We start from the raw sequence: 20798 nt of genomic DNA on the forward strand, positions 1-20798 counted from the left end.
GAGCATGGTCTTTTTGTGTTACAGCTAGGAAGGTCTGGAACTGCTGCTGGTATCACGTGGCATGCAGCTCAGTGGAGGGGAGAGGGAGTGCTGTCCTTTCAGGTGAGGGCAGCATGCTGGCAGGGCTCCAAGTGTGCAGGGTAGGTAAGAGACATGGCCCCACCTCTGAGAGCTGCTGTCCATTAGGGAGCGATGGAAGGCGTTTCATTCTGCTCTCCTGGAAATGGTGTCTGCATGGGACTCTTCTGCTGAAGGGTTGTTTTCACTCTATTAGTTTGTTACTTATTATATACCTACCGTGTACAAGACCCGTGTTGGGGTATGCTAGATGTCTTTTGTACCCAGAGAAGACAGAGTTGATGGCTTTGGAGCTCAGCCTCAAGGAAGGCCTCCAGCCTGAAATGAGCCTTTCCCATGGGGATAGCTGCATCCTGGAAAGTGTGTGTCCCCAAGGAGGGACCCACCTTGGTGGTCCCTTTGTCCATTTTTTGGATGGGGCTGGCTCACATCTGCATATTTGGACAGCCGAGGCTGGCCTCTGCTGGATCCTCCTATCCTTAGTAAGGAAGCTCCCAAGGTTGCCAGGGTGGGCACCCTTATGTCTGCGTACCTGTCTCTGGCCCCTTGTCTTGCTGGGCACACTCTATTAGCCTGTGAGCACGCCATGGCCTTCGTCTAGGTCTGACTAGTCTTGTCCTTTCTCTTCCCCAAGTCTGATCTTCCGTTTCCTTTCTCTGCCTCTCCCGCCCATGGTCATTTGGCTTTTTCATTTCAGTCTAATTAGAGCGCCCTGCCAGGGGAAGGCAGCGCAAGGCGTTCTCTCTGCAGTGCTTTGGGAATTAGTCACTTGGTGCCCATTGTCATTAATGGGAATTTGGCGCCAAGGCCATTTATCCTGGTGTCCTCAATCAATACAGTTAAAAATCTGTGGATTCTAAAATGTCAATACCCGGCCTGAAATATGGAGGGCCAGTACCATTTTATCTCGTTAATTTATAGTTATGACGGGCTGTTGGCTTACGGAACAGCCATGAATCAACACTTAATCAAATCTGCTCACAGATTAATTATTTTTGGCGCTCCTGTTTCCGTCTGCAATCTCCCTAACGAACGTCTCTGCTACATTAGGCACAGGCGGCCTTAGGGAACACTGGCAGACACCACCCAGGCCCTGAGTGTCACTGGCTTTGTGCATGACCTGTCCTGCATACCAATCAGCTAGTCCTCTCCTTCAAGTCCCCTGGGAGCTTCCTCAGCTCCGAGGGCGCCTGCCTCTTGCAGATTTCAGCCCCTCAGAGTTGCACTTCTCCTTAGTGGTGGGTTGGCAGTAGGATGACATGTGCCTTCTCTCTGGGGTCTGAGGTAGGTGTGTAGACCCCACAGTTCAGAGCTCCAGGAAGTCATGGCCAGGGACATCTGCCCTTCTCTCTGGGATGCCCACTGTCCTGACTGCCTCCTTGTGACTCCATGCCCCTGTGTCTCTTGTTGGGGTCATGGTGGGTAGAAGGATTGGTTGGGTGGAACCGTACCCTACTCCTTTTCCAAGAATTGTTTTCAGGCCCCTGGTTAGACTAGGGCTAATGTCACAAAGGAAGAGGGTGGTCTGCTGTCCAAGTCCTTGCCGTGGCTCTGGTGTCCCACATGCCACTAGGCCTGTAGTGACCTGATACAGATAAATGGCTTAGGCCCTTTGCTTAGGTGACATGCTTAGTCTCCCACTGGTCTGGGAGGACAGTATCTTTATCCCTATTCCTTTGATGCAGAAACTGAGGCTTTGAGTGTTTGGTGACTTTCTTGTGGTCACCCAACCATTGGGGACAGCTGGAGATAGGTTGGATTTATGGGACTGACAAAGGTGTCTGTCCCGCCAACGCATGAAATGGTATGCTTTTGCCATACCCTTCTCTTCCCTGGACAGACTATCTTGGCCTGACTTCTGGCAGGGCTCTTGGCTATCTCCAGACAGTGGCTTGACACCTGCAGAAAACAGGCCTTGGGAGGATGGAGCGCCAGAATGATCTTGACTGACCCCTCTGATTACGTGAGTGGCTGAAGGATGCTTCTTGAGCTGTGGACAGCTATGCTCCAGCAGGAACAGCGGCCACCCTGACAGCTGCAAAGCACTTGGCTCAGGAAGAGTGAAAAGTGTCCAAATGGAGGCTGTGGCGAAGAGCACTGTCGGCTCATGAGGCTTTGGAGGAGAGGCCGTGGAGGAAGGCTCTGTGTCACGCTAAGCCTCTGAAGTGGCACTAGCTCCCACTGCTGCTTGAAGCAAGTGCTATGTTACAGCCAGGGCCTCTAGCTTCTCAAGCTCCGTGGCATGCTGGGTTCTTCCAGCATACTCCAGGAGACCTGCTTAGGGTCCCTTAATGTCCCTGGAGACCATAAAGGAAACAGTGCATGCTGGCTGAGTTGCAGGCCTCAGAGGCTAGGCCTGCTTTCAGACTGGCTTTTTTTTTTTTTTTTTTTTTTTTTGTCTGTTTATTTCTGCTAGGTCTAGCAGGGTGTGAGCTGATGATAGTTCCTGGCCACTGTCCTTCAGGTATCCCCTTGCCCAGTGAACAGCTTCCCATGTCAAAGACCCTTCCTCTAACCCCCTTCTGTAAGTGTCTGTCATCTGCAACCCTCACCCACTCCTGGAAACTAAGCATTCTTTTCCTGGCTACCCTCTGGGGAGGATTTCTGCATCTTCATAAACCTGTCTCATCCTTAGCTAGGATACTCATGCCAGCCGTCCTTATGAAATAGGGGACCCCCAGGCCCTGGCAGGATTTTTTAATTGAAACAGGCTCACTGTATCCATGTTTCTCCTGTGTGTAGGCTGCAGCCATCAATAAGCAATTGGCTCTTCTTAGGTTGTTGACTGGTCCCAGAACTGAACATGGTCAGGTCATGTTTGGTGTTAGCATGGTGGCTTATGTGTTTCAACAAAGCTGCTTACAGCCAAACACAGCTGGTTTGCAAGCTAACTCCCCACCCCCTAATTTTAAGAAATTCAGTTTTGTCCAGATAGATAATTGAAAGTGGCTGGGCTTGGAAGGAAAAGCATGATGGCAGCTGTCAGCCTCCTGCAGCCACCATTCGTGTGTCCCCACTGTCTGTCTGGTCTGGGACTTGCTCCTGCTTGCACTGTGTCTTTTCCCACAGCCGCCTCTGAAGGGCAGTTTTGAGCCTGTTTTACAGGAAGGATGCCAGGCTCTGAGCTGCACTGCTAGCGAGTGCAGAGCCCTGCTGGTGGGCGTGCAGACAAGGCCTACCTGGCCCTCAGCCGGCACCATGCCAGGTCTCTGCCCACTTGCCAACATGGCCCCTGCTCCTGATACACGGAGGTTGATTTGGAAGTTAGCAAGGTTCTTTCCTCGTTAACTTTGAGCTGGGATGGTTAAATTTACAGCTGGCTGAATCCTTCCCAGAGGATGAGTGTAACGATATTGATTTTAGCGAAATGAGTCATATGCCTGCTGCCTGGGAACACAGGCTCAATTGCCACGAGCCAACAACACGAGCTTTCCCCTGTCAACATTTTTCCTACATGTTCGTGAGTCTGTGACCAGGAACAAAGAGCTACGGGGGAGGAAAGGTCACGAATAGCTGGCGGGTCTGGAGGTGGGAGGCAGACAGAGGGACATTGGGGTCAGACAGGTCCTCGGTGTCTGCATGGCTGGCCGATAGGGCCAGATGTCCTTTCCCTCACCAAACTCCCTTTCCCCAGCTCCGAGATGCAGGTTAATTCCTGCCCTTACCCAGGACTGTGGGGTAAGAAATGCAAGGTCCAGACAGACCCGAGGGACAGACTCACTGTGCAGGCCGGTTCCCCTTCCCACTTTTGAACTCAGAGTGGCTTAGCCAAGCTGAGCTCCCTGCAGGGGGCGTGGATGCCCTTTCTCTTTCCTAAGCACCAGAACTTGGGTTTCATTTCATCTGAAATGCCAGGAATGGTCTGGGAGCTAGACATGCTGAATGAGGCCGGAGGCCTTGTGGTCCTGAGCCCGCCGGCCTGCAGTATCCCGTGGTACATTTAAGCTGACACAGGATGTTACCTCAGCTCTATGGGTGGCTGCCTCAGGGAAGCTTGACAACTCTCCCTAAGAAAGGAAGAGGCCTAGCTTCAAGGAGTTCCTGTCCATGGTCACCTCAGCATCTCCTCAGTGACCCTGGATGGTGAAGCTACAGAATGATGGTGTCTAGAGAGCATGCTGGGTTTCTGCAGCATCCTTGAACATGGCTTTGCGTTAAGGATGATTTATTCTAGGCCTGGGGATTGAATTTGGAGCCTTGTACTCATAAGCAAGCACTCTGCACCGAGCCCCCACCCCCAGCCCAGAAACATATTTTCTATTTGTATCATTATTGATCCAAAAAGGAAAAGAAGTAATTTTTCTTAACTCCAAGAAGATCCAAACAGTTTTTATACTGGTTGAGCTCATTATAACCAGATCAATACAGCCAAGTGCCAATGGATTACATATTTTAAAGCTCAATTTCCTATAAGCCTGCAGTGAATAAACAGAATTTCCTATAACAAGCAGACAAGCAAGATAGTCCCAAGGTGAAAGGTCTGTTACAGCTAGCCCAAGTGCTGAAGAAGCTCCGCCCACAGGGAGAATGCTGGGCAGGCCACTATTCGGGAGAGAGGGGAGAGTGGGCATAGATTTCCAGGAGAGAGATCTTCATCTTCACGAGGGTGGCTAGTACTCTGGTGGAGCTTGTTCGTGTTGACTATCTCAGCCTCTCTGCAGGTCACTTCGGCGAAGGCAGAAGCCGGCCCAGGCTGCTGTATTCTCCAGGCCTCATGGGGAAGCTCAGCAGTCATTAGTCTTTAAGGTTCCTGCTGTTAGAACCCAGCATCCCTTGGCTTTGGCTTTTAATTTAACCACAGATGAATTCAATAAGTTGGGGTTTAATTTTTCAAACAATAATAGCTCTCTTTGGTTGCTCACTCCACAGAGTGCTGTACATGGCACTTAATGTTCATTCCTCCTGACTGCAGAGACACAGCAGTGAAGGGACCAACCAAGGTCCCGTCACAAGTGACAGCTGGTCTGGGACGTGGGTCTCTCTAGTTCTCAGCTTACCACTCTTAACTGTGTCCAACATCCGGCCAGGTGATGGTGGCTGTGATGCCGATTACTGACCTGAAGCTTGATGCAGAAATCTTCCCTCGTGTTTTCCATTAGGTACCTATTAGCTTATTAAAGATCTTTTAGTTTTGGACCCCTTTAACAGAGAAAAATAGCAAAGCCCAGCTCTGAGAAGTAGGAAATACATTCAACAGCCTCTTTCTAAGTGGAGAATTTTAACCTTTCAAAGACAGATTTTCATCATCTTTGGGTTGAGGAAAAAAAAATTTTTTTTTTTTTATCCTTCTTAGCAGGAAAGTCTCAATTATCATCTTCTGGTGGCTCACCCCTCCCTTCCTTTCTTCCACGTCTTCAGCAAGGTTGTGTCACTCAGCTTTTAATAAGCATCAGGTAACCTGCTGCCTTTTCAAAATGAAGACCGTTGCTGGCCCCACACTGTGCTGTGCTCAAGCACCCAGGAAAGCATCCGCTCCAAACAGGCAGTTTTTCTTTGCTGTGGGTCCAAGGATGGGCAGCAAATTCCAGACCTGGAGGGTGTAGAGGGGAAGAGACTGTCTCCCATTCTAGTTGGTGGGACATTTGCTACCTTATGCCATCTGGGTGTCTGATCCGCAGCTGTAGCTTAGGGGTATGGAAGAGCGTCTGGAGAGGTGGCTCAGTGGACAGAGTGCCTGCCTCTCAAGCATGAGAACCCGGGTTCGGTTCTCAGCACTGAGTTCAGTTTCACAGCACCCATGTGAAAGCCAAGTGAGGTGGCTCCAGCCCCAGGGAGACAGAGACAAGGCAGTTGCCTGGGCTCGCTGGCTAGCCAGTCTGGCCAAATTGATGAGGTCCAGGGTCTCAAAGAGTAAGTCAAAGAAGACATCTGGCATCAACCTTTGGCCTCCACACCCTGCATGTGCAAACACACTCATGAAAAGCTTGGGTTGTGGAAAAAAAATAAGCGTAAACTGGAGAAAAAGCACATTCCTAGTTAGAGCAGCTCAGTGCACAGTGTCTGTTTATGTGAGGGTGGTGTTGAGAGTGCGAGGACCTTATGGGGCACCCACAGTCTGCTGAGTTCCCTGAGCAACAACATAAAAGCACAAAAATAATGCTGCACTTTTAACGGGCTGTCATCCTTTCTCCATAGCTCAGCTTCTAAACCTGTGATCACAGCTCAACAGGGTTGTGTAACTGCATGTGGGGTTGTGGAAAACTCAGCAACTGTGAAGGGTTTCTGAAAGCACAGTGACCAAAAATTAACTCAAGCTCAAATGCCTAATAGATCCAAGATATTTCTCGCCACGTTCACCCATGCTGCATTTCACGGCTTCACTGTAAACTCAGTCTGAGCACATGTGGTAGGCATTAGGTACTGTGAATGCCACCAGGCAGTGTCACGCTAATGGGGCCCAAGTGCCTCAGCTTGCACCCAAGGCTGTGTGTGATGAAACAAATTTTTCACTCTTGCAGAAATGTAACAGTGCCAGTCTGGGAACTAAGGACTTTTAATACTTTACATTCCTCTGCATGTAGGCATCAGGTTAGGAACCTTTGGATTGCATTGCGTTACAGTGTTTGGCTTTAAAATTGCTCTTAAAAATCAACTTCATTTAAAAAAATGTTGATTAAAGTTTAGTTTGGGACAGAATTTCCAACAATTTCTGAAGCGGCTCTAGACATACTTCTGCCTTTTTTTTTTTTTTATGGATTCATGCAAAGTGTCAGTCTCAGTCTCTCCCAACACCCATCAGTTTTGAGAAACTTTGAAAATTGATATATCCTGTTATAACACTTGTTTCTTTTTGTTGTGTATTTATTTATATTTTTGTTAGGGCCTCACTCTGTAGCCTAGGCTGGCCTGAAACTTAACTGTGAACCCCAGGCTATCCTGCCTCTGCTTCCTGAGTTCTGGAAGTACCAGACCTGCCACATGTACTCAAGATTTCATTCCTCATGTAAAAACAAACAAGTAATTCATCTAATTAGAATACAAATTTGCTCTCACCTTTAGTAAATAGTGAAATTTACTAATAGTGTGTGTGTGTGTGTGTGTATATATATATATATATATATATATATACACTAAAGAAAATTTTAACAATTATTTTGAATAATTACTATCAGCAAATATAGGGTCTTTGTACCTCCTGTATACCTGAGGGTGCATGAAGATACCTTGGATGAGAAGGGGCAGTGAATGACAAAGGTTGACAAGCCCTCCTCTCAAGCATTTGGTTTGTGTCGGTGGCTCTTCCTAGCTTGGTCCATTTCTATTCCTGTTTAATGCCTGGACTACTGGAGGGCAGATTGTAAGCACTGTCCACCTTGCTGCGTAGCTGAGGGGCCCATGTGCAGCTTGTAGAGGGACAGGTATATTGTTTTATAAAAAGCCAAGTATTAACTCTGATGACAAGTGACTGCCAATCCTTGACTCCTAAAAGAGAATAGAAGAAACAAATCAGTGCTCTTAGTCACCTTCAAGGCAAAGGGCAGGGGCAGGGTCATGTTGGATAGGTTCAGGCGCAGGGACAGGTGCAGGGTGACTGCTGCAGTGCTCTGGGAAGTTTGCACAAGCTGGGTACGATGGCTTATGCCTCTAATTCTAGCACTTGAGAGGCTGATGCAGGAGGATAGCCGGGAGAGGTCAGCTACATACAGAGTTCTATTCCAGCCTGAGCAGCAGAATGAGACTTTTGTCTCAAAATCCAACAAAACGAAAGTAGAAACAAAACAAGTTTTGCCCAGGCTGGGTTTGTCTATGCAAAGGAGACTGAATCAGGAACATTAAAAGTTCAGTGGGAGTATTTATGGGTTATACAGCAAGACTCTTTTGCTATGTGTGTGTGTGTGTGTGTGTGTGTGTGTGTGTGTGTGTGTATACAGATGTATGTATATAGAGGCTAGAGGCTGATACTGACATTTTCTCATTTGTTTTTTACCTTGATTTTTGAGACATTGTCTCTCACTGAACCTAGAGCCCCCTGATTCAGCTAGGCTGGCTGGCCAGTGAACCCAGGGAACCCCACATTTCTACCCCTTCCCCCATCCCTAGCACCAGGATTTTGTGAATATGCTGCCATTCTGAACTTTTTGTGTTGGTGTTGGCGAACTGGACTCAAATCCTAATGCTGATATGACAAGCACTTTACACTCTACATTCTGAGACATCTCCCTGCCCCTCCCATTTAAAAATTAATAATTACTATTTTTTCGCTCTTGAGAGAATGATTTGAAACAGACTGGTTTTTGTTTGTTTGTTTGTTTGTTTTGTTTTGTTTTTGTGCTGGCATTTGGACAAAGGACCTTGGACATATTAAGCACAGTTTTATTATCAAGTATGCCCTGGTACCTGAAAACAAATCTATTCATTTAGTTTTGGTGTTGCCAAAAATGATTTGTGTCATCTATTGAAGACTTTTCTTTGGATGAGGAGTGTAGCTCAGTGGGAGAATGCTCATCTAGCATGTTTAAGGCCCTGAGGTCAGTTCCCAGCATCAAAAGGAGGGACGGACACAAAAATAAACCAGCTAGTGTCTGCACCATGACCTTCAGACCAGTGGTTTTCTGAGGCTTTAATAAAACCCTTTATATGAACATTTCATCCAACTTTGAACTGAGTTGTTAAAAACATAAGAATACAGGAATAGCGCCTTCTGGTAGTTGCAGGGGCTGGTATTTGCCAGAGGTAGTGGGAGCTAAGTCCTTTGTGTCATTGGAAGCTGGAAGTGGAGAATGTCTCCTGTGTGGTCAGTGGACAGCATCCTGCATCCTGGCCCATCCCCAGGAGGTGTCTCTGTCAGCCTCATTGAGTTCAGTGGATAAACGGAAACTACAGTTGGATGGCTTTCAAGCCCCGGGTCACTGGATGCCATCTGCATTTAGATAAGAGAAGGCATATTGGTTCTGTTGCTCCCACTAAAAGCACCATAGCTATAGCTCATGTAGTTTTTATGATTTCAAGGAAGTTATGAATGTGGGCTGGCGGGACGGTTTAGCTAAAGGCACCTGTGCCAAAGCCTGATGAACCAAGTTTAGTCTCTTGGATGGGGACACACATAGCTGAAGGAGAGACCCAACCCCTGCATGTGTCCACTTACCTCTGTGTGCTGTGGCACGTGCACATTCACCCCAAATTAAAAAAAAAAAAAGAAAAGCTGCTCAGTGCTCTTAATACACGGCATATTAAGATATATTTAAAATTAGCTACTTTATTTTTGCCTCATTTTGTAAGATACCTATTTTAAAATATACTGATAGTGGAATTGGAGAGTTGGCCCAGTGGTTAAGAGCACATGCTCTTCTTTCAGAGGACCAGTGCCCATATCAAGCAGCTGCTTGTAACTCCAGCTCCAGGGAACTCAACTCCCTCTTCTGGCCTATGCTCACACCTGCATGCACATGGCATACACTCAAACAAACACACACACACACACACACACACACACACTCACAATTACACACAAATACACAATTTGTAAAAAAGAAGTCTTTAAAAACCATGTCTATGCTATATTGGAACATTGGTGCATTTTGTCACTCATAAACAAATCACTGCATGACAGTGACATCTGCTTAGGTCCTAGGTGGGGTAGGCTTGGAGACAGTGGCTCTGGCCATTGGATCTGTGTTGCCCCTCTGCGACTCTTATAAGCCGTGATTGATGAGTTTCATTTCCTTACCGCATGAGATGGAGCTGGCTGGGTTCTTACTCAGTGTATGGGGTCAGCAGACAGAGGAAGCCATCAGGGAGTGCTTTCTGCCCAGAATGAGCAAACACAGCCTTCCAGGGCTTAGACGCAGACACACTGGTCTTGACATTTTATCACTGTGTTTGCCACCAGCTTTGTGCATGCATACGTATGTGTGGGTGGGAGCCAGTGGTCAGCTTTGGGTGCCATTGGGAGCCTTCCACCTTGTGTTTTGAGACAGGGTCTCTCACTGGGATCTAGGGCTGTCTCACAAGCAAGCCTTAGGATCTGCCTGTCTTCAGCTCTCTCCCTGATTGGTACTGGGGTTGCAAGCATGCGCCACCAAGCTCAGTCTCTGTATGTGTGTTTTGGAGTTAAACTCAGGTCCTTGTGCTTGTATGGCAAGCATTTTCCTGACAGCTGTTTTCCTAGCTCCTGGGCTGTCAGCTGCTGTGCCCTGCTCTGCCTTGCCCTGGGTCAGTGAAAGAGCCCTGGTAGCCAGAGGCAGCCAAGATTTCCCTTCTTGGCCAAGAAAGTACCGGTACTATCTCTGTGGGAAGCCTCCTCCGAGTTATTGGCAAGTGGCAGGTGCTGTCCTTGGTGCGTGAACCTGGCCCCTAGAGATATGTCAGGAGCCAAACCCAGGTACTTCCCTGTGAGGTGCTTCTTAAAGCTAGTCTGATTTGTTGGTTCACGTTTGGGCAAATTAAGCATGACAGATGAGAATCACATCACTGCTGTGGGCTACACGGGGCATACTGGGCAGTGGAGGGCGTGCTGGCTTTAACCGCCCTGGGTGATGGAAACTTCTGAAGTTTCTATTGCTCATCCCTGGAAAACCACAGCGACAGCTGTTGCCCAGCCTGTATGTGTCTGCATGTGCCAGTTATTTACCACAGTGCACACAGGGACTTGACAACTGCTTGCGATGATAGAAGAAATGACCAGGGCTGTCTGGAGTCCCGTAGAGCTAGCGAGACCCCAGTGAGCTACAGCTGATGTCCATTCTGTGGCTGGGCTGTGCGATTTGTGGCCCAGCATGTCAGGTCAGCCACACCTGCTGCACTCTAACAAGCCCATCTTTATTTTTTATAAGGATTGGAAGATGGCTCCTGAAATAAATCCCAGCTCTGTCAGCTCTGCTTGTAGATTTTTACACTCCTGCATAAACAATCTCCTGTGTTACCTAAGCAGCCTGTTTCAGCTTGTTAGGGCTAGTTGGTGTGTGATTTAAATGAGATAATACACACACAGAGTCCTGGGGTCGGCTGCCCGCACTAGCCCTGGGTCTCGGGGTAGGGGATTCAACAGGAAATGAAAGCGAACCTTGCTATATTTCTAAAGGACCACACTGGGCCACCTAGGGCCCTGCTGAGCTGTCTGAACATCTCTGCATTAAAATACTTGTGATCTGAGTATGCTTTTACTCTTCCTTGTCTGTCTGTGTTGCAGGAACCCAAGTATTTAGTGGACAGAGTGACTTCAGAATCACCACCGTGAAATTCTATCCAAAAGATCACAACGTCTTTTTATGTGGCGGCTTCAGCTCTGAAATCAAAGCCTGGGACACAAGGACTGGCAAGGTGACACCCTTCTTCTGAGGCTGGCCTTTCACATGTGGTGTGTGTGTGTGTGTGTGTGTGTGTGTGTCTGTGTCTGTGTCTGTGTGACAGAGATTGACCTTGGGTTATTCAGGAGCTGTCACCTTGTGTTTGAGACAGAATCTCACTGGGTCCAAGGCCTTGCTGATTAGGGGAGGCTGGCTTAGCCAGAGAGCCCCAGGGATCTGCCTGACCCCACCTCTCCAGCAATGACAGTGCAATCTCATACCAGTACACCTGCTATGGGTCCTGGAGATAGAGTTAAGGGAGTTATGTGTTCGAGACAAACTCTTTACTGACTAAGCCATCTACCCAGTGCCTTCCTGTGGGAGCCTTTCCTTCATGAGGTGAATAAGTAGGGGCAGGCCAGAACCTGCATATTTGAGGCAGGGTAGTTTTGGCTCCATGTTTAATGAGGTCCGAGTGCCATTTTGAGAGGATTTAGAGAAAAGTTTTGAGTTGATAGACATTAAAACATCACAGTACAGGTTTGTTGAGTACCCTCTGTGTGAGTACCCTCGGAGTGAGCCTGGAGTTCTTCGGGAGATAGCTCCTCTGTGGAGAACGTTCTGTGTGGACACATGTACATGTGCTGAGCAGCACAGTGCTTTCAGCTTGTTAAGACAGGGCTTCCTGGAGGAAGTGTTGGCCCCAGGAGGCTTAAAATCTGGGGGTCTTCCACTCCTGCCCTGCTGCAGCCTGCTGCTCTAATTGTCTTTGTCTCTTCACACATGGTGACTCTGATTTGGGTCCCAAACACCAGCGGCAGCCCTGCCTCCGCCCTTCCCATTGAACCCCCACCGTAATCACCAGCACAGTGGGCATGTTTCTGCCTTCACACCATCATCCCTTCTGTTACCTGTCCACTGCTGTGTGGCTGGCCTGGGCTGTCACTGCACTAGAAGAGCTGGAGGCTCCTGTTGGCTGACTCTTGCTGCTGGCCCTTGCAGTCCTTCTGCACAAGGAAGAGGTGTGGGGCAGCAGCAGCAGCAGGGTGATCTAAGTCAGATGGACTCTGTCCTCAGGCAGAATCTCCAGGTTCCTGTCTTAGTTGAACTGAAAGTCCATGATCCACAAAGCTGAAATAATCCCCCTTAAGGCCCTTCTCAGCAGCCCAGCCCTGCCACACTCTGCCCTTCCCAGAACGTACGTGCCCATTTCTGCCTGTAAGCCCATGCACTGCTGCTCCTCCAGTTCTCTAGAGAGCATGTTTTCAGGGGGAACGTCGCTCCAGTGCTGCTTCCCCAGCCCATCACCCTCCTCCAGTTCACTTGCCCCCTCTGCCATGTTATTTCTCTCCATAGCTTTTGCTATCACCCGGCACAGTGTGAATTTTTCATGTTCTTGTATTTGCCCATCCCTCTCCACCAAACATGAGTTTTTGAGAGGGGAAAGGGGAAGAGATTATGCTTGTTTGCTTGTCTGCCAGAGGAGGGTTGTCCAGTCAGAACTAGTGCTGTGGGGCCATGGAAGTTAGTGAGCAGGACTCAGTGCCATGGGCCCATGAAGATTGGAGAACAGAACTGAGGGAGGGCTCTGTGCTGGTAGCAATGGCTGAGGAGGAGAGGTATGTGGGAAGCTTCTCAGAAGAGGAGACATGGGCCTACCTGTGACTGAGGGGCTTGGGGATTCTGGCTGCTTTCATTTCCTCCTAGGCAGATAGAGGCACAGCCTATGACATCCCTGTGCCTGTGTTCTGCTTGCATGGAAGCTAATAATTAGGGAAGGAAGAGGTGTGGGGCAGCAGGCAGTATCCTCGTCCACTTCATCAGCAAGGGGACCAGTCTTGTAGGGTCTGCAGCACGAGGGGGACATACTCGTTCTATATCCATATCCACACTGCACCAGGCTTATATTCCAGGAAGGTGGTGCCCTGCAGGCTGTGGAAGATCCATGGCCTCCTGAGCAGAACCTGAAAACAGACCCTTGCTTCAGGATGCTTGGTGGGTCTCTTCCCTGAGGTGCTGCCTGAGTGGCAATATGGCTCCATACACTTTCAAAACACCACTTTTCTTTGGCAAAAGAAACTTTTTGCAAAAATATTTGGGAAAGAGGAATATTACGCATAAGCTAACAGACACAGTGGAATTTTTGAATACATTGGCACATGTCCTGTTTAGGACACAAATACATAATGACTAGAAGGAAACATTTGAGAGTGGTATGTAAATCAAGAACTTGCAGCTCAGTCCGGTGGTGCACACCTTTAATCCCAGCGGCAGAGGCAGGTAGACCTTTAAGTTCAAGACCAGCTTGGTCTACAGAGTGAGTTCAAGGACAGCCAGAGCTATACAGAAAAATCCTGTCTTGAAAAACTGTAAAAAAAAAAAAAAAAAAAAAAAAACCAAAAAAAAAAAAAAAAAAACCACAAAACCTTGTAAGTAGCCCCTTGGCATGGGACCATTGTATGGCCCAGCTCTCCTGTAAAGGTGCACTCTGTGTTTTTAGCCTCAAAGTCCAAACACGTAAGAAATTACTCACTATGGATGCCATCTGATTTAAGAGCTTGTTGCAAATACCAGCTTTCCTCCCGGGGCAGACGCCAGCTGACGAGTTCTGGGGAGAAGCAATTAGAAGCAGATGTTGCTGTTGCTGCTCTCGGCACGTTTGCGAGTCTCTCCCAAGCTAATAACGTGGGTGAAGGGATCTGTGCAGTGTTTGTTTTTACTTCCTCTTCACCAACAGTCCTCCCACACAGGGTCACGCAGAGTGGGGCACAGTGGCTCTGTTTGCATCAGCTGGGCTCCTGGGACAACACTCTTTCCTGTTCTGACACTGCCGCTGATTTCCCCTCCGAATGCGGGCGCAGAGGCTCTGTCCCTGGTGCTGAAGCCTGCAGTCAGCAGTGTGGCCCTCTCCTCTCTCTGTTTCTGTCTCTCTTTTGTTTGAGAGAAGGTCTCACTGTGTAGTCTTGGCTGGCTGGAACTTCCTGTGTCGACCAGGCTGGCCTCAGACTCACAGAGATGCCTGCCTTTGCCTTCATGCCCAGCGGTGTGGCTCTTTTCTGATTGTTATGTCAGGCTTGCAGTGGACACTGCAGGCAGAAGCAGGAGGGACACAGACCTTGGCTCACAGTCAATCCGAGCTTCCCTGTGTTGTCACCATCTGGGAAAGGTGTGCTTATGGGATAGCAATGTGTAGTCTTATGACAGGCAATTCAGGGGCGTGGCCAGTTAGCCAGCCAGCCAGAGGGACAGGGTGGTATTTGGGTGTTTTCCTTCCGCTGCGCCCAGCACCTCCTGGTTTCTTCTTATTACAGAGACAGTTTGGTCTTACTTTTCTTTTTATACTCTTGACTCTTTTTGTTTTTGGGTTTTTGTTTTGTTTTGTTTTGTTTTGTTTTTATGGAGCTTAAAAGGGTTCTGCTTGAGATCAAGTTTCAGTGACATTTCTTTGGCTTAGTTCCTGTGCCCAGAACATCATGTGATAGGTTTCTATGTAGAGGGAATCAGAAAAAAAGGACTTCTTTAGCTCACTCATTTTTTTAAAATAAAGTTTTATTCAAACATAGCCATATGCTTTTATTTATGTCCCCTCTGTGGCTACTTTCATACTACAGTGACAGAGTTGAGACTATACAGCCCAAGGAGCCTTAAATACATACAGTCTGGCTGACCCTGGGCATAGAGAGACCTGACTCTGATAACTGTTGAGGCTAATCTTTGTGGGCTACTGACAAAGTGGGGATCCCACCTCCCCATACCTGGTCCTGCTCCACGCGTTCTCACAGAAACCACTTGCTCAGAGGATGTTTATTTCTGAATGGTTCTTCAGCCAGCAGTGTTTGGGTCATTTTTCTTGTTTTCTCTCAGCGGACTATTAAGGTTTGCTTTGTCATGCAAGCCACCATAGTGGCATCTTTGTTTTAGGAGCTTTTCCTCGCTGGGGATTTAGGTCCTTAAACTCAAGACTAAAAACTCAAATTCTGCAGGCAAGGGGCAGGCTTCTGCCATCAGGATCAAGAGTCTGAAACCCGTCACTGCTGGACTACTGTGGGTCAGCAGCCTCACCAGAGGACCTCAGGCACAGGATCTGATGAGTTGTTGACATATAACTTTGAAGCTGCATGCCGATGAGCAGGTTTTCTGAATCCTTAAACTCAGCAAAATATCAAACGTTGGAATTTTGACCTGGTCCAGCCCAGCCCAGTTCATTATGGGAAATGGGCTGCTTGGCTCTCTTCCTCCTTTTCTTGGCTGATCTCTCTGCCATGGCCTGCTGACTGGAGTCCATCTCATCATGGCAAAGTGCTTGGCTTCACTCCCAGCATCTGCAGGATGTACTCCACATGAGCCAGCCAAACTAAGCTGGCCGGATGCTGCTGGGGCCACATTATGTGGCTGCTTCCTCCTAGCATCTGCTCTGGGAGTGCCGTTGTTTAGAACTCCACACACTAAGGGAGCCCTTAGTCTGACTGTCATAGTGCTGTGGGCGCCCCTCTCTCTAGAGCCAGGGGCTTGAGCTGTGGGTTATTTAGGTTCACATCCTCCTTTCCCTACTCACTCACCTGGGTGATCCAAGGCAAAACAGGCAAACCTGCTATGATGCACAGTTCCCCATCTGTGTGGCAGGGATTGTGGGTAGAGCAGGGTTCTCAAGTTTGCCCCCTGGAGGAGAGCTCCAGCCCTCATTGGGATGTAAATTTTGCCTCCATAGTCCCCTGTGGTGGGGAGGATTCTGCAGTCAGCAGGCTCCAGAGGACACAGCAGGAGATGGGAGTGGAAACTTTTGGGAAGCCAGTCTGGAAGGACCTCTGAACCCAGTAGTCCCTGGCTTCCATTATGTGAGCACCCTGGGCCTTCACCTGTGGGTCCACACCACCTGTGGCCTTTCTCAGCGACTGTGGCAGTTTCTGACCTCTTCGTACACCCACAGGCTTCTTCATCTTCAGGTCCCATCATCTCTCCTTCTCTACACCATATCTTCCAATAAGCCTGAGCCAGATCAGGCGCCCAAGGCCATGTGGCCTTGTTGGTGGTTGCTTTGGGATGCATGTAGAGGAAGAGGCCTCTTCAACAATGAGATGTGAAGACAATCTGCAGTTCAGAATGATGGCAGGGGGAGAACTAAGGAGGTCCTGTGTGGGATAAGGTTCTGTGTACACTGGGCTCCGTGGTTCTTGGCCAAGGTTGGGCTTCTTCGGCTCCTGGCTTCTGGTGGGTTAACAGCTGCTAGCCTCCTAGTTTCTAGTCTGGTGATACCCTGGCCCTGAGCCCTGTGTGGTGGAGTTGACATAGAGTTGACAGAAAACAGACATAGACCCAGCTCTCAGGGCCCACAAGTGCTGTGTTGTGTGGTGGTCACACTCAAGTTCATTGTGTTTTGAGGCAAAAGTTAGAAAAAGCAATCAACCCCCCCCCCCTTTGTATCAAATTTGTTAAGAAAGGCCCAGTGGAAGCTTGGAAGTCATATTCTGTATTTAGCAGACTGTCTTTTTGCAAGGATAGATGAGACTATGGAACCGTCTCAGTCAAGGCAGGGAACTGGAGCCCTCCTGAAGAATCTAGGACGAATGTCTCCCAGAACTGGGGAGGCTGGATTCTGGCCCAGTTCCTTTCCCTTCCTGCGTGTGGATGCTGGGCAGGCAAGGGGCTGAGCCCCTTTGAATCTGTCTCCTCCTCTACCCTTGAAAGAGACAGCTGAGATGTGGTCAGACTTGCTGTGTCTCTGCTGCTTGCCACCGCTGTTCCTCTGAACCCCTGACTCCCACCCAATCTGGGATTCTCCCGAAAATATCAGCTCTGCCAGGAAAGCTCACTTTTGCTCAGTATACCCTTGTTCTGCTTTGACACGGATCATCAATATCTCATGCTTGTTCTACATTCTTCCTTCTTTCTTAAGTTTCAAGGGCCATTTGGGCTTCTTGAATTGGCTTTTTGACTCCCTTCTGGAACTATGTGCCAGGTCCCCTGTGGCATGCACCATAACAGGTGACAATGGGGCCGTGGCTAGCTCTCAGCCTTATGGACCCTCAGCCAGACTTTTTATCATCAATAGCCCTTTGCCTTTAAGTATCCCAGGAGAAGGGAGCCTCCTCTGAGGCTGGGATTGGGCCTCTTGCTGCTGTATTCCTAGCATCTAGCACTGTACTGAGCACATAGTAGGCTCTGGGAGAGAAAAACTTTTAAAGAATGACTAATAGCTCTAATCAAGACTAATGGAAAGATTCCGAGTAATTAACCTGGCCGGTTGGCATTCAGGCAGAGGCACAGTCCACTTGATTTCATTTCTGGCCCGTGCTGTAGGCAGCCTTCTCCAGGGAGAACTTTCTCCCTAGGAAGGGATGGTGTATGCTGAGTGGGGTTGCACTGAGCCCCCGGGTCCAATGAGTGGAAGCGTCCAGAAGCAGCCTGCCGTTCTTTCCCGTATGGGTGGCCATCACTGGGATGTTTGAAAACTCCCACTGACATAGCCTTGAGGCCTCAGTGTGGGTGCTAGGTCAGAGGCCTAGGCGGGATGGCCAGAGTTTCTTGTGCCTTTGCCTCCCTGATGGCAGCTGTTGGAGACCCAGCTTCGCCCACGCTGTGCTCTATGCCATCAGTTCTGGTGACACTGTAGGCAGGTTGCTTATTTGCCCTAATGAGGTTTTGATTACTTTCCATTCGTCTCTTTCATCTGTTTTATATTAAAACGCCTTTTTATCCGGACTCTTTGTCCTCTCTTAGTTCTGACTAAGCTTTGCTGCAAACTTTCTAATGCAGACGAGACTAGGAGATGGACAAAGCTAGGGATGTGGGGAGAGGAAGGCATGCAGCCAGTACTTGGGGTATGCTTGGCCTTTTCTGGAACCCCAGTTCCTCACCTGTCAGTGGAGGTGGGTGAGGCTCTGGGTACCCCTCAAGCCTCTGTCATCAGACTGTGGATGTGGTCATCCACTCTGCTTTATACCTCTCTCTGTCCTAGTCATTCTGGGAGGGGAGCTGGCACCATCTCCAGTACAACCTCAGGCCAGAAAGCATTACCTTAACCATCCTGTAAGGGCGAGTCTGCTGCCTGTAGTCTAGAGAGAAAGGCAGGGTAGGCAGCCATGGGGATGGGGGGGGGGGCGCTCAGATCTGAAGCCAGCTGTTAACTTTCTCTTTCTCTAGTGCAGGAAGAGGAAACATTTCATTTGTCAATGTCACAGATGTTTTCTGAGCCCCTACCAGATACCAGGTGTTGTCCCAAGGGCGTGATGTGACACAGCCTTGAAAGGATTTGGCCTGCAGAGTAAAGCCCACTGCTGAACACAGGCATCTGTGCCTTAAGATGTCTGATGTGATATCAGCCCCCCTGGTTGCCTTCACAAGTGGCTGGAGTGCCCCTAGAAGTCCCAGACACTGTGTAGAGGAGGGCAGTTAGTTCCCAGAGCCCTGAATCTCTAAAACCTGCACCTGCTTTTTTTCTCCAGAGTCTGTTTCATTGGGTGAGCTGCCAATGAGGCCAAAGGCCAGTATCCTAGCATCATCATGAGCCCCTGCTCACTAGGAAACTTGAGTATGGAGAGCAGAGACTAGATACCTGGTTCTTTAATACGTAGTGATTCCATAAGTACATTGTGAATAGATTTCTAATTTGTGTATCCTATACCAAACATTTGCCACTGAGGAAAACTATGCTGTGCCCAATGTTTCTCACCCTGAGGTTCTTAAAAATTTTAAATATAGATTCTCTACCTTTGCATGACTTCCTTCCCATGCCTAGCAGTGTCCCGAACTTGCTGGCTTGCCGTTCAAGTTATTTTTATTTTATCTGAATATACTTTAAATACATGATAATCTTTTGGTGACAGCTTTATTCACATACCATCCAACTCACTTAAAATGCTAGCACAGTGGTTTTTTGGTGTGCTTCCAGCACAGTGACCATCCCCTCAGTCAGTTGTGAACATTTTCATCACTTATAAAAGGAGCCCGGTGCCTGTAGCAGCCTGGCCTCTATCCCCAGGCCCTGTAACCCAGGCCAACTCCTGTCTCTAGCTGTCAGTTATAAGTCCTGTTGAGCTCACTAGTGTCCTTATTGATTTTCTCCTTGCTGGACATATTTCTTTTTCATTTGTTCAGTTTCTTTTTTTTTAAAGAGACAGGCTCTCACTCTGTAGCCCATGTTGGCATTGCACTTAAAACCACCTCATGCCTCCCTTTCAAAGTGTTGGGCTTGCAACTGTGCTCCTCTTCATGGGTCTGTCCATTTTTGTAGGCAGAGTTGACAGCCCCAACTGTGACATGGCTTTATCCCTCTTAGGGCTGCAGGCCTGTCAGTTTTGCCTTCTGCATTTTAATACTTTGTTACTAGTTTCTTGCACTGTAAGGCTTGCTGTGCATGCTCGGAGAACTTGGCTTCCCCTGATCATCTGTGAAGAGAGGGATTTCCACTTTCTTTTGGTTACTGTGAGATAAATGTTTTCTTTGTTTGTAACATGAGCGGTTTGGCCACTCTGTAGGTCCTCTTGAATTCCTGATCCCCCTGCCTCTAGGCGGCCAGTTGTGGATACAGGCCTGTGCCACCAAACATGCCTCCTTCTCTGGTTTTAGTTGAGCATTTGTACAGTTCTGTCTGTTTGCTGCTCCCTTTGCACACTGGTTTTACTTCTCATGCTTTTGGATGGTTGCTGTGGAATTTGCTACACTAAACCCACTTTCCAGTGATAGTGTAGGACTCCAAAGGCATGGTGAGCACTTTAGTGTTTTCCTTTGTTTGTAAATATTTATTTGCGTGTGCGTGAACATGTGTACACAGAGGGCAGAGGAAGGCTCCAGGTGTCCTGCTCTATCACTCGCCACTTTATCCTCTGAGACAGGCTTTCACATTGAACAGAGAATTAAGTCAGCAGCCAAGAAGCCCAGCTGTCCTTCTGTCTCTCCACCCCACCCAGTTCTGGAGTTAGGTACAAACCACATGAGAGTTTTATATGGGGTTGGGGATTTGAACTCAGGTCTTAATGGTTGCCTAACAAGTACTGTTACCTACCCCTTGAACCATCTTCTTAGCCTATGCTGAGTGAGTGCTTTATAAGAGGGCTTCTTTGACTTTTTCCACTTGTAGCTACTTTTGCCCAAGAAATTTTTGTGGAATTCCAGGTATCTAGATATATAAAATAAGTCTGTAAACCAAACACTGGTACTAAATCATAAGGAAATTTATTTTAACAGTTCTTTGATATGTGCATAATTTATGTACATACCATTATTAAAGATGAACAGAAATCTGTGTTTTTATACAAAGCATTAAGTCTTGTCAGATTATTTGATACTGAAGGACATAGCATCTTCATCATTTTTCTTTTTTTTTTTTTCCTTCATTTTTCAGTTGATGGATAGTCTGGTTTTAAACTTGTCAGTGCTGAGAATACTGCTTTGCATAAACAGGAAGTATAAAATTACAGAAGTATGTTTACTAGAAAATCTGCCCCAAACTCAAGCCAAAATCCATTTATTGATTGCTGTGTGCATGTGTGTGCTCTT

At 48.1% G+C, this 20798-nt stretch overlaps 1 protein-coding gene across 3 annotated transcripts in view; it reads left to right on the plus strand.

The window, feature by feature from the left end:
* Wdr25 (WD repeat domain 25) overlaps positions 1–20798 on the plus strand; it is a 131079-nt gene that overhangs the window by 81521 nt on the left and 28760 nt on the right. For 2 of the 3 annotated variants that reach the window (XM_021642584.2, XM_060388169.1), the window contains exon 4: positions 11207–11337. The exons of the other annotated variant lie outside the window; for it this stretch is intronic. In XM_021642584.2, the coding sequence (XP_021498259.2) occupies positions 11207–11337 (131 nt within the window). The remainder of the gene's footprint in view (positions 1–11206; positions 11338–20798) is intronic. 3 annotated transcript variants of the gene reach the window in all.

This window comes from Meriones unguiculatus, chromosome 7, assembly GCF_030254825.1.
Source record: "Meriones unguiculatus strain TT.TT164.6M chromosome 7, Bangor_MerUng_6.1, whole genome shotgun sequence".
Taxonomy (NCBI): Eukaryota; Metazoa; Chordata; class Mammalia; order Rodentia; family Muridae; genus Meriones; species Meriones unguiculatus.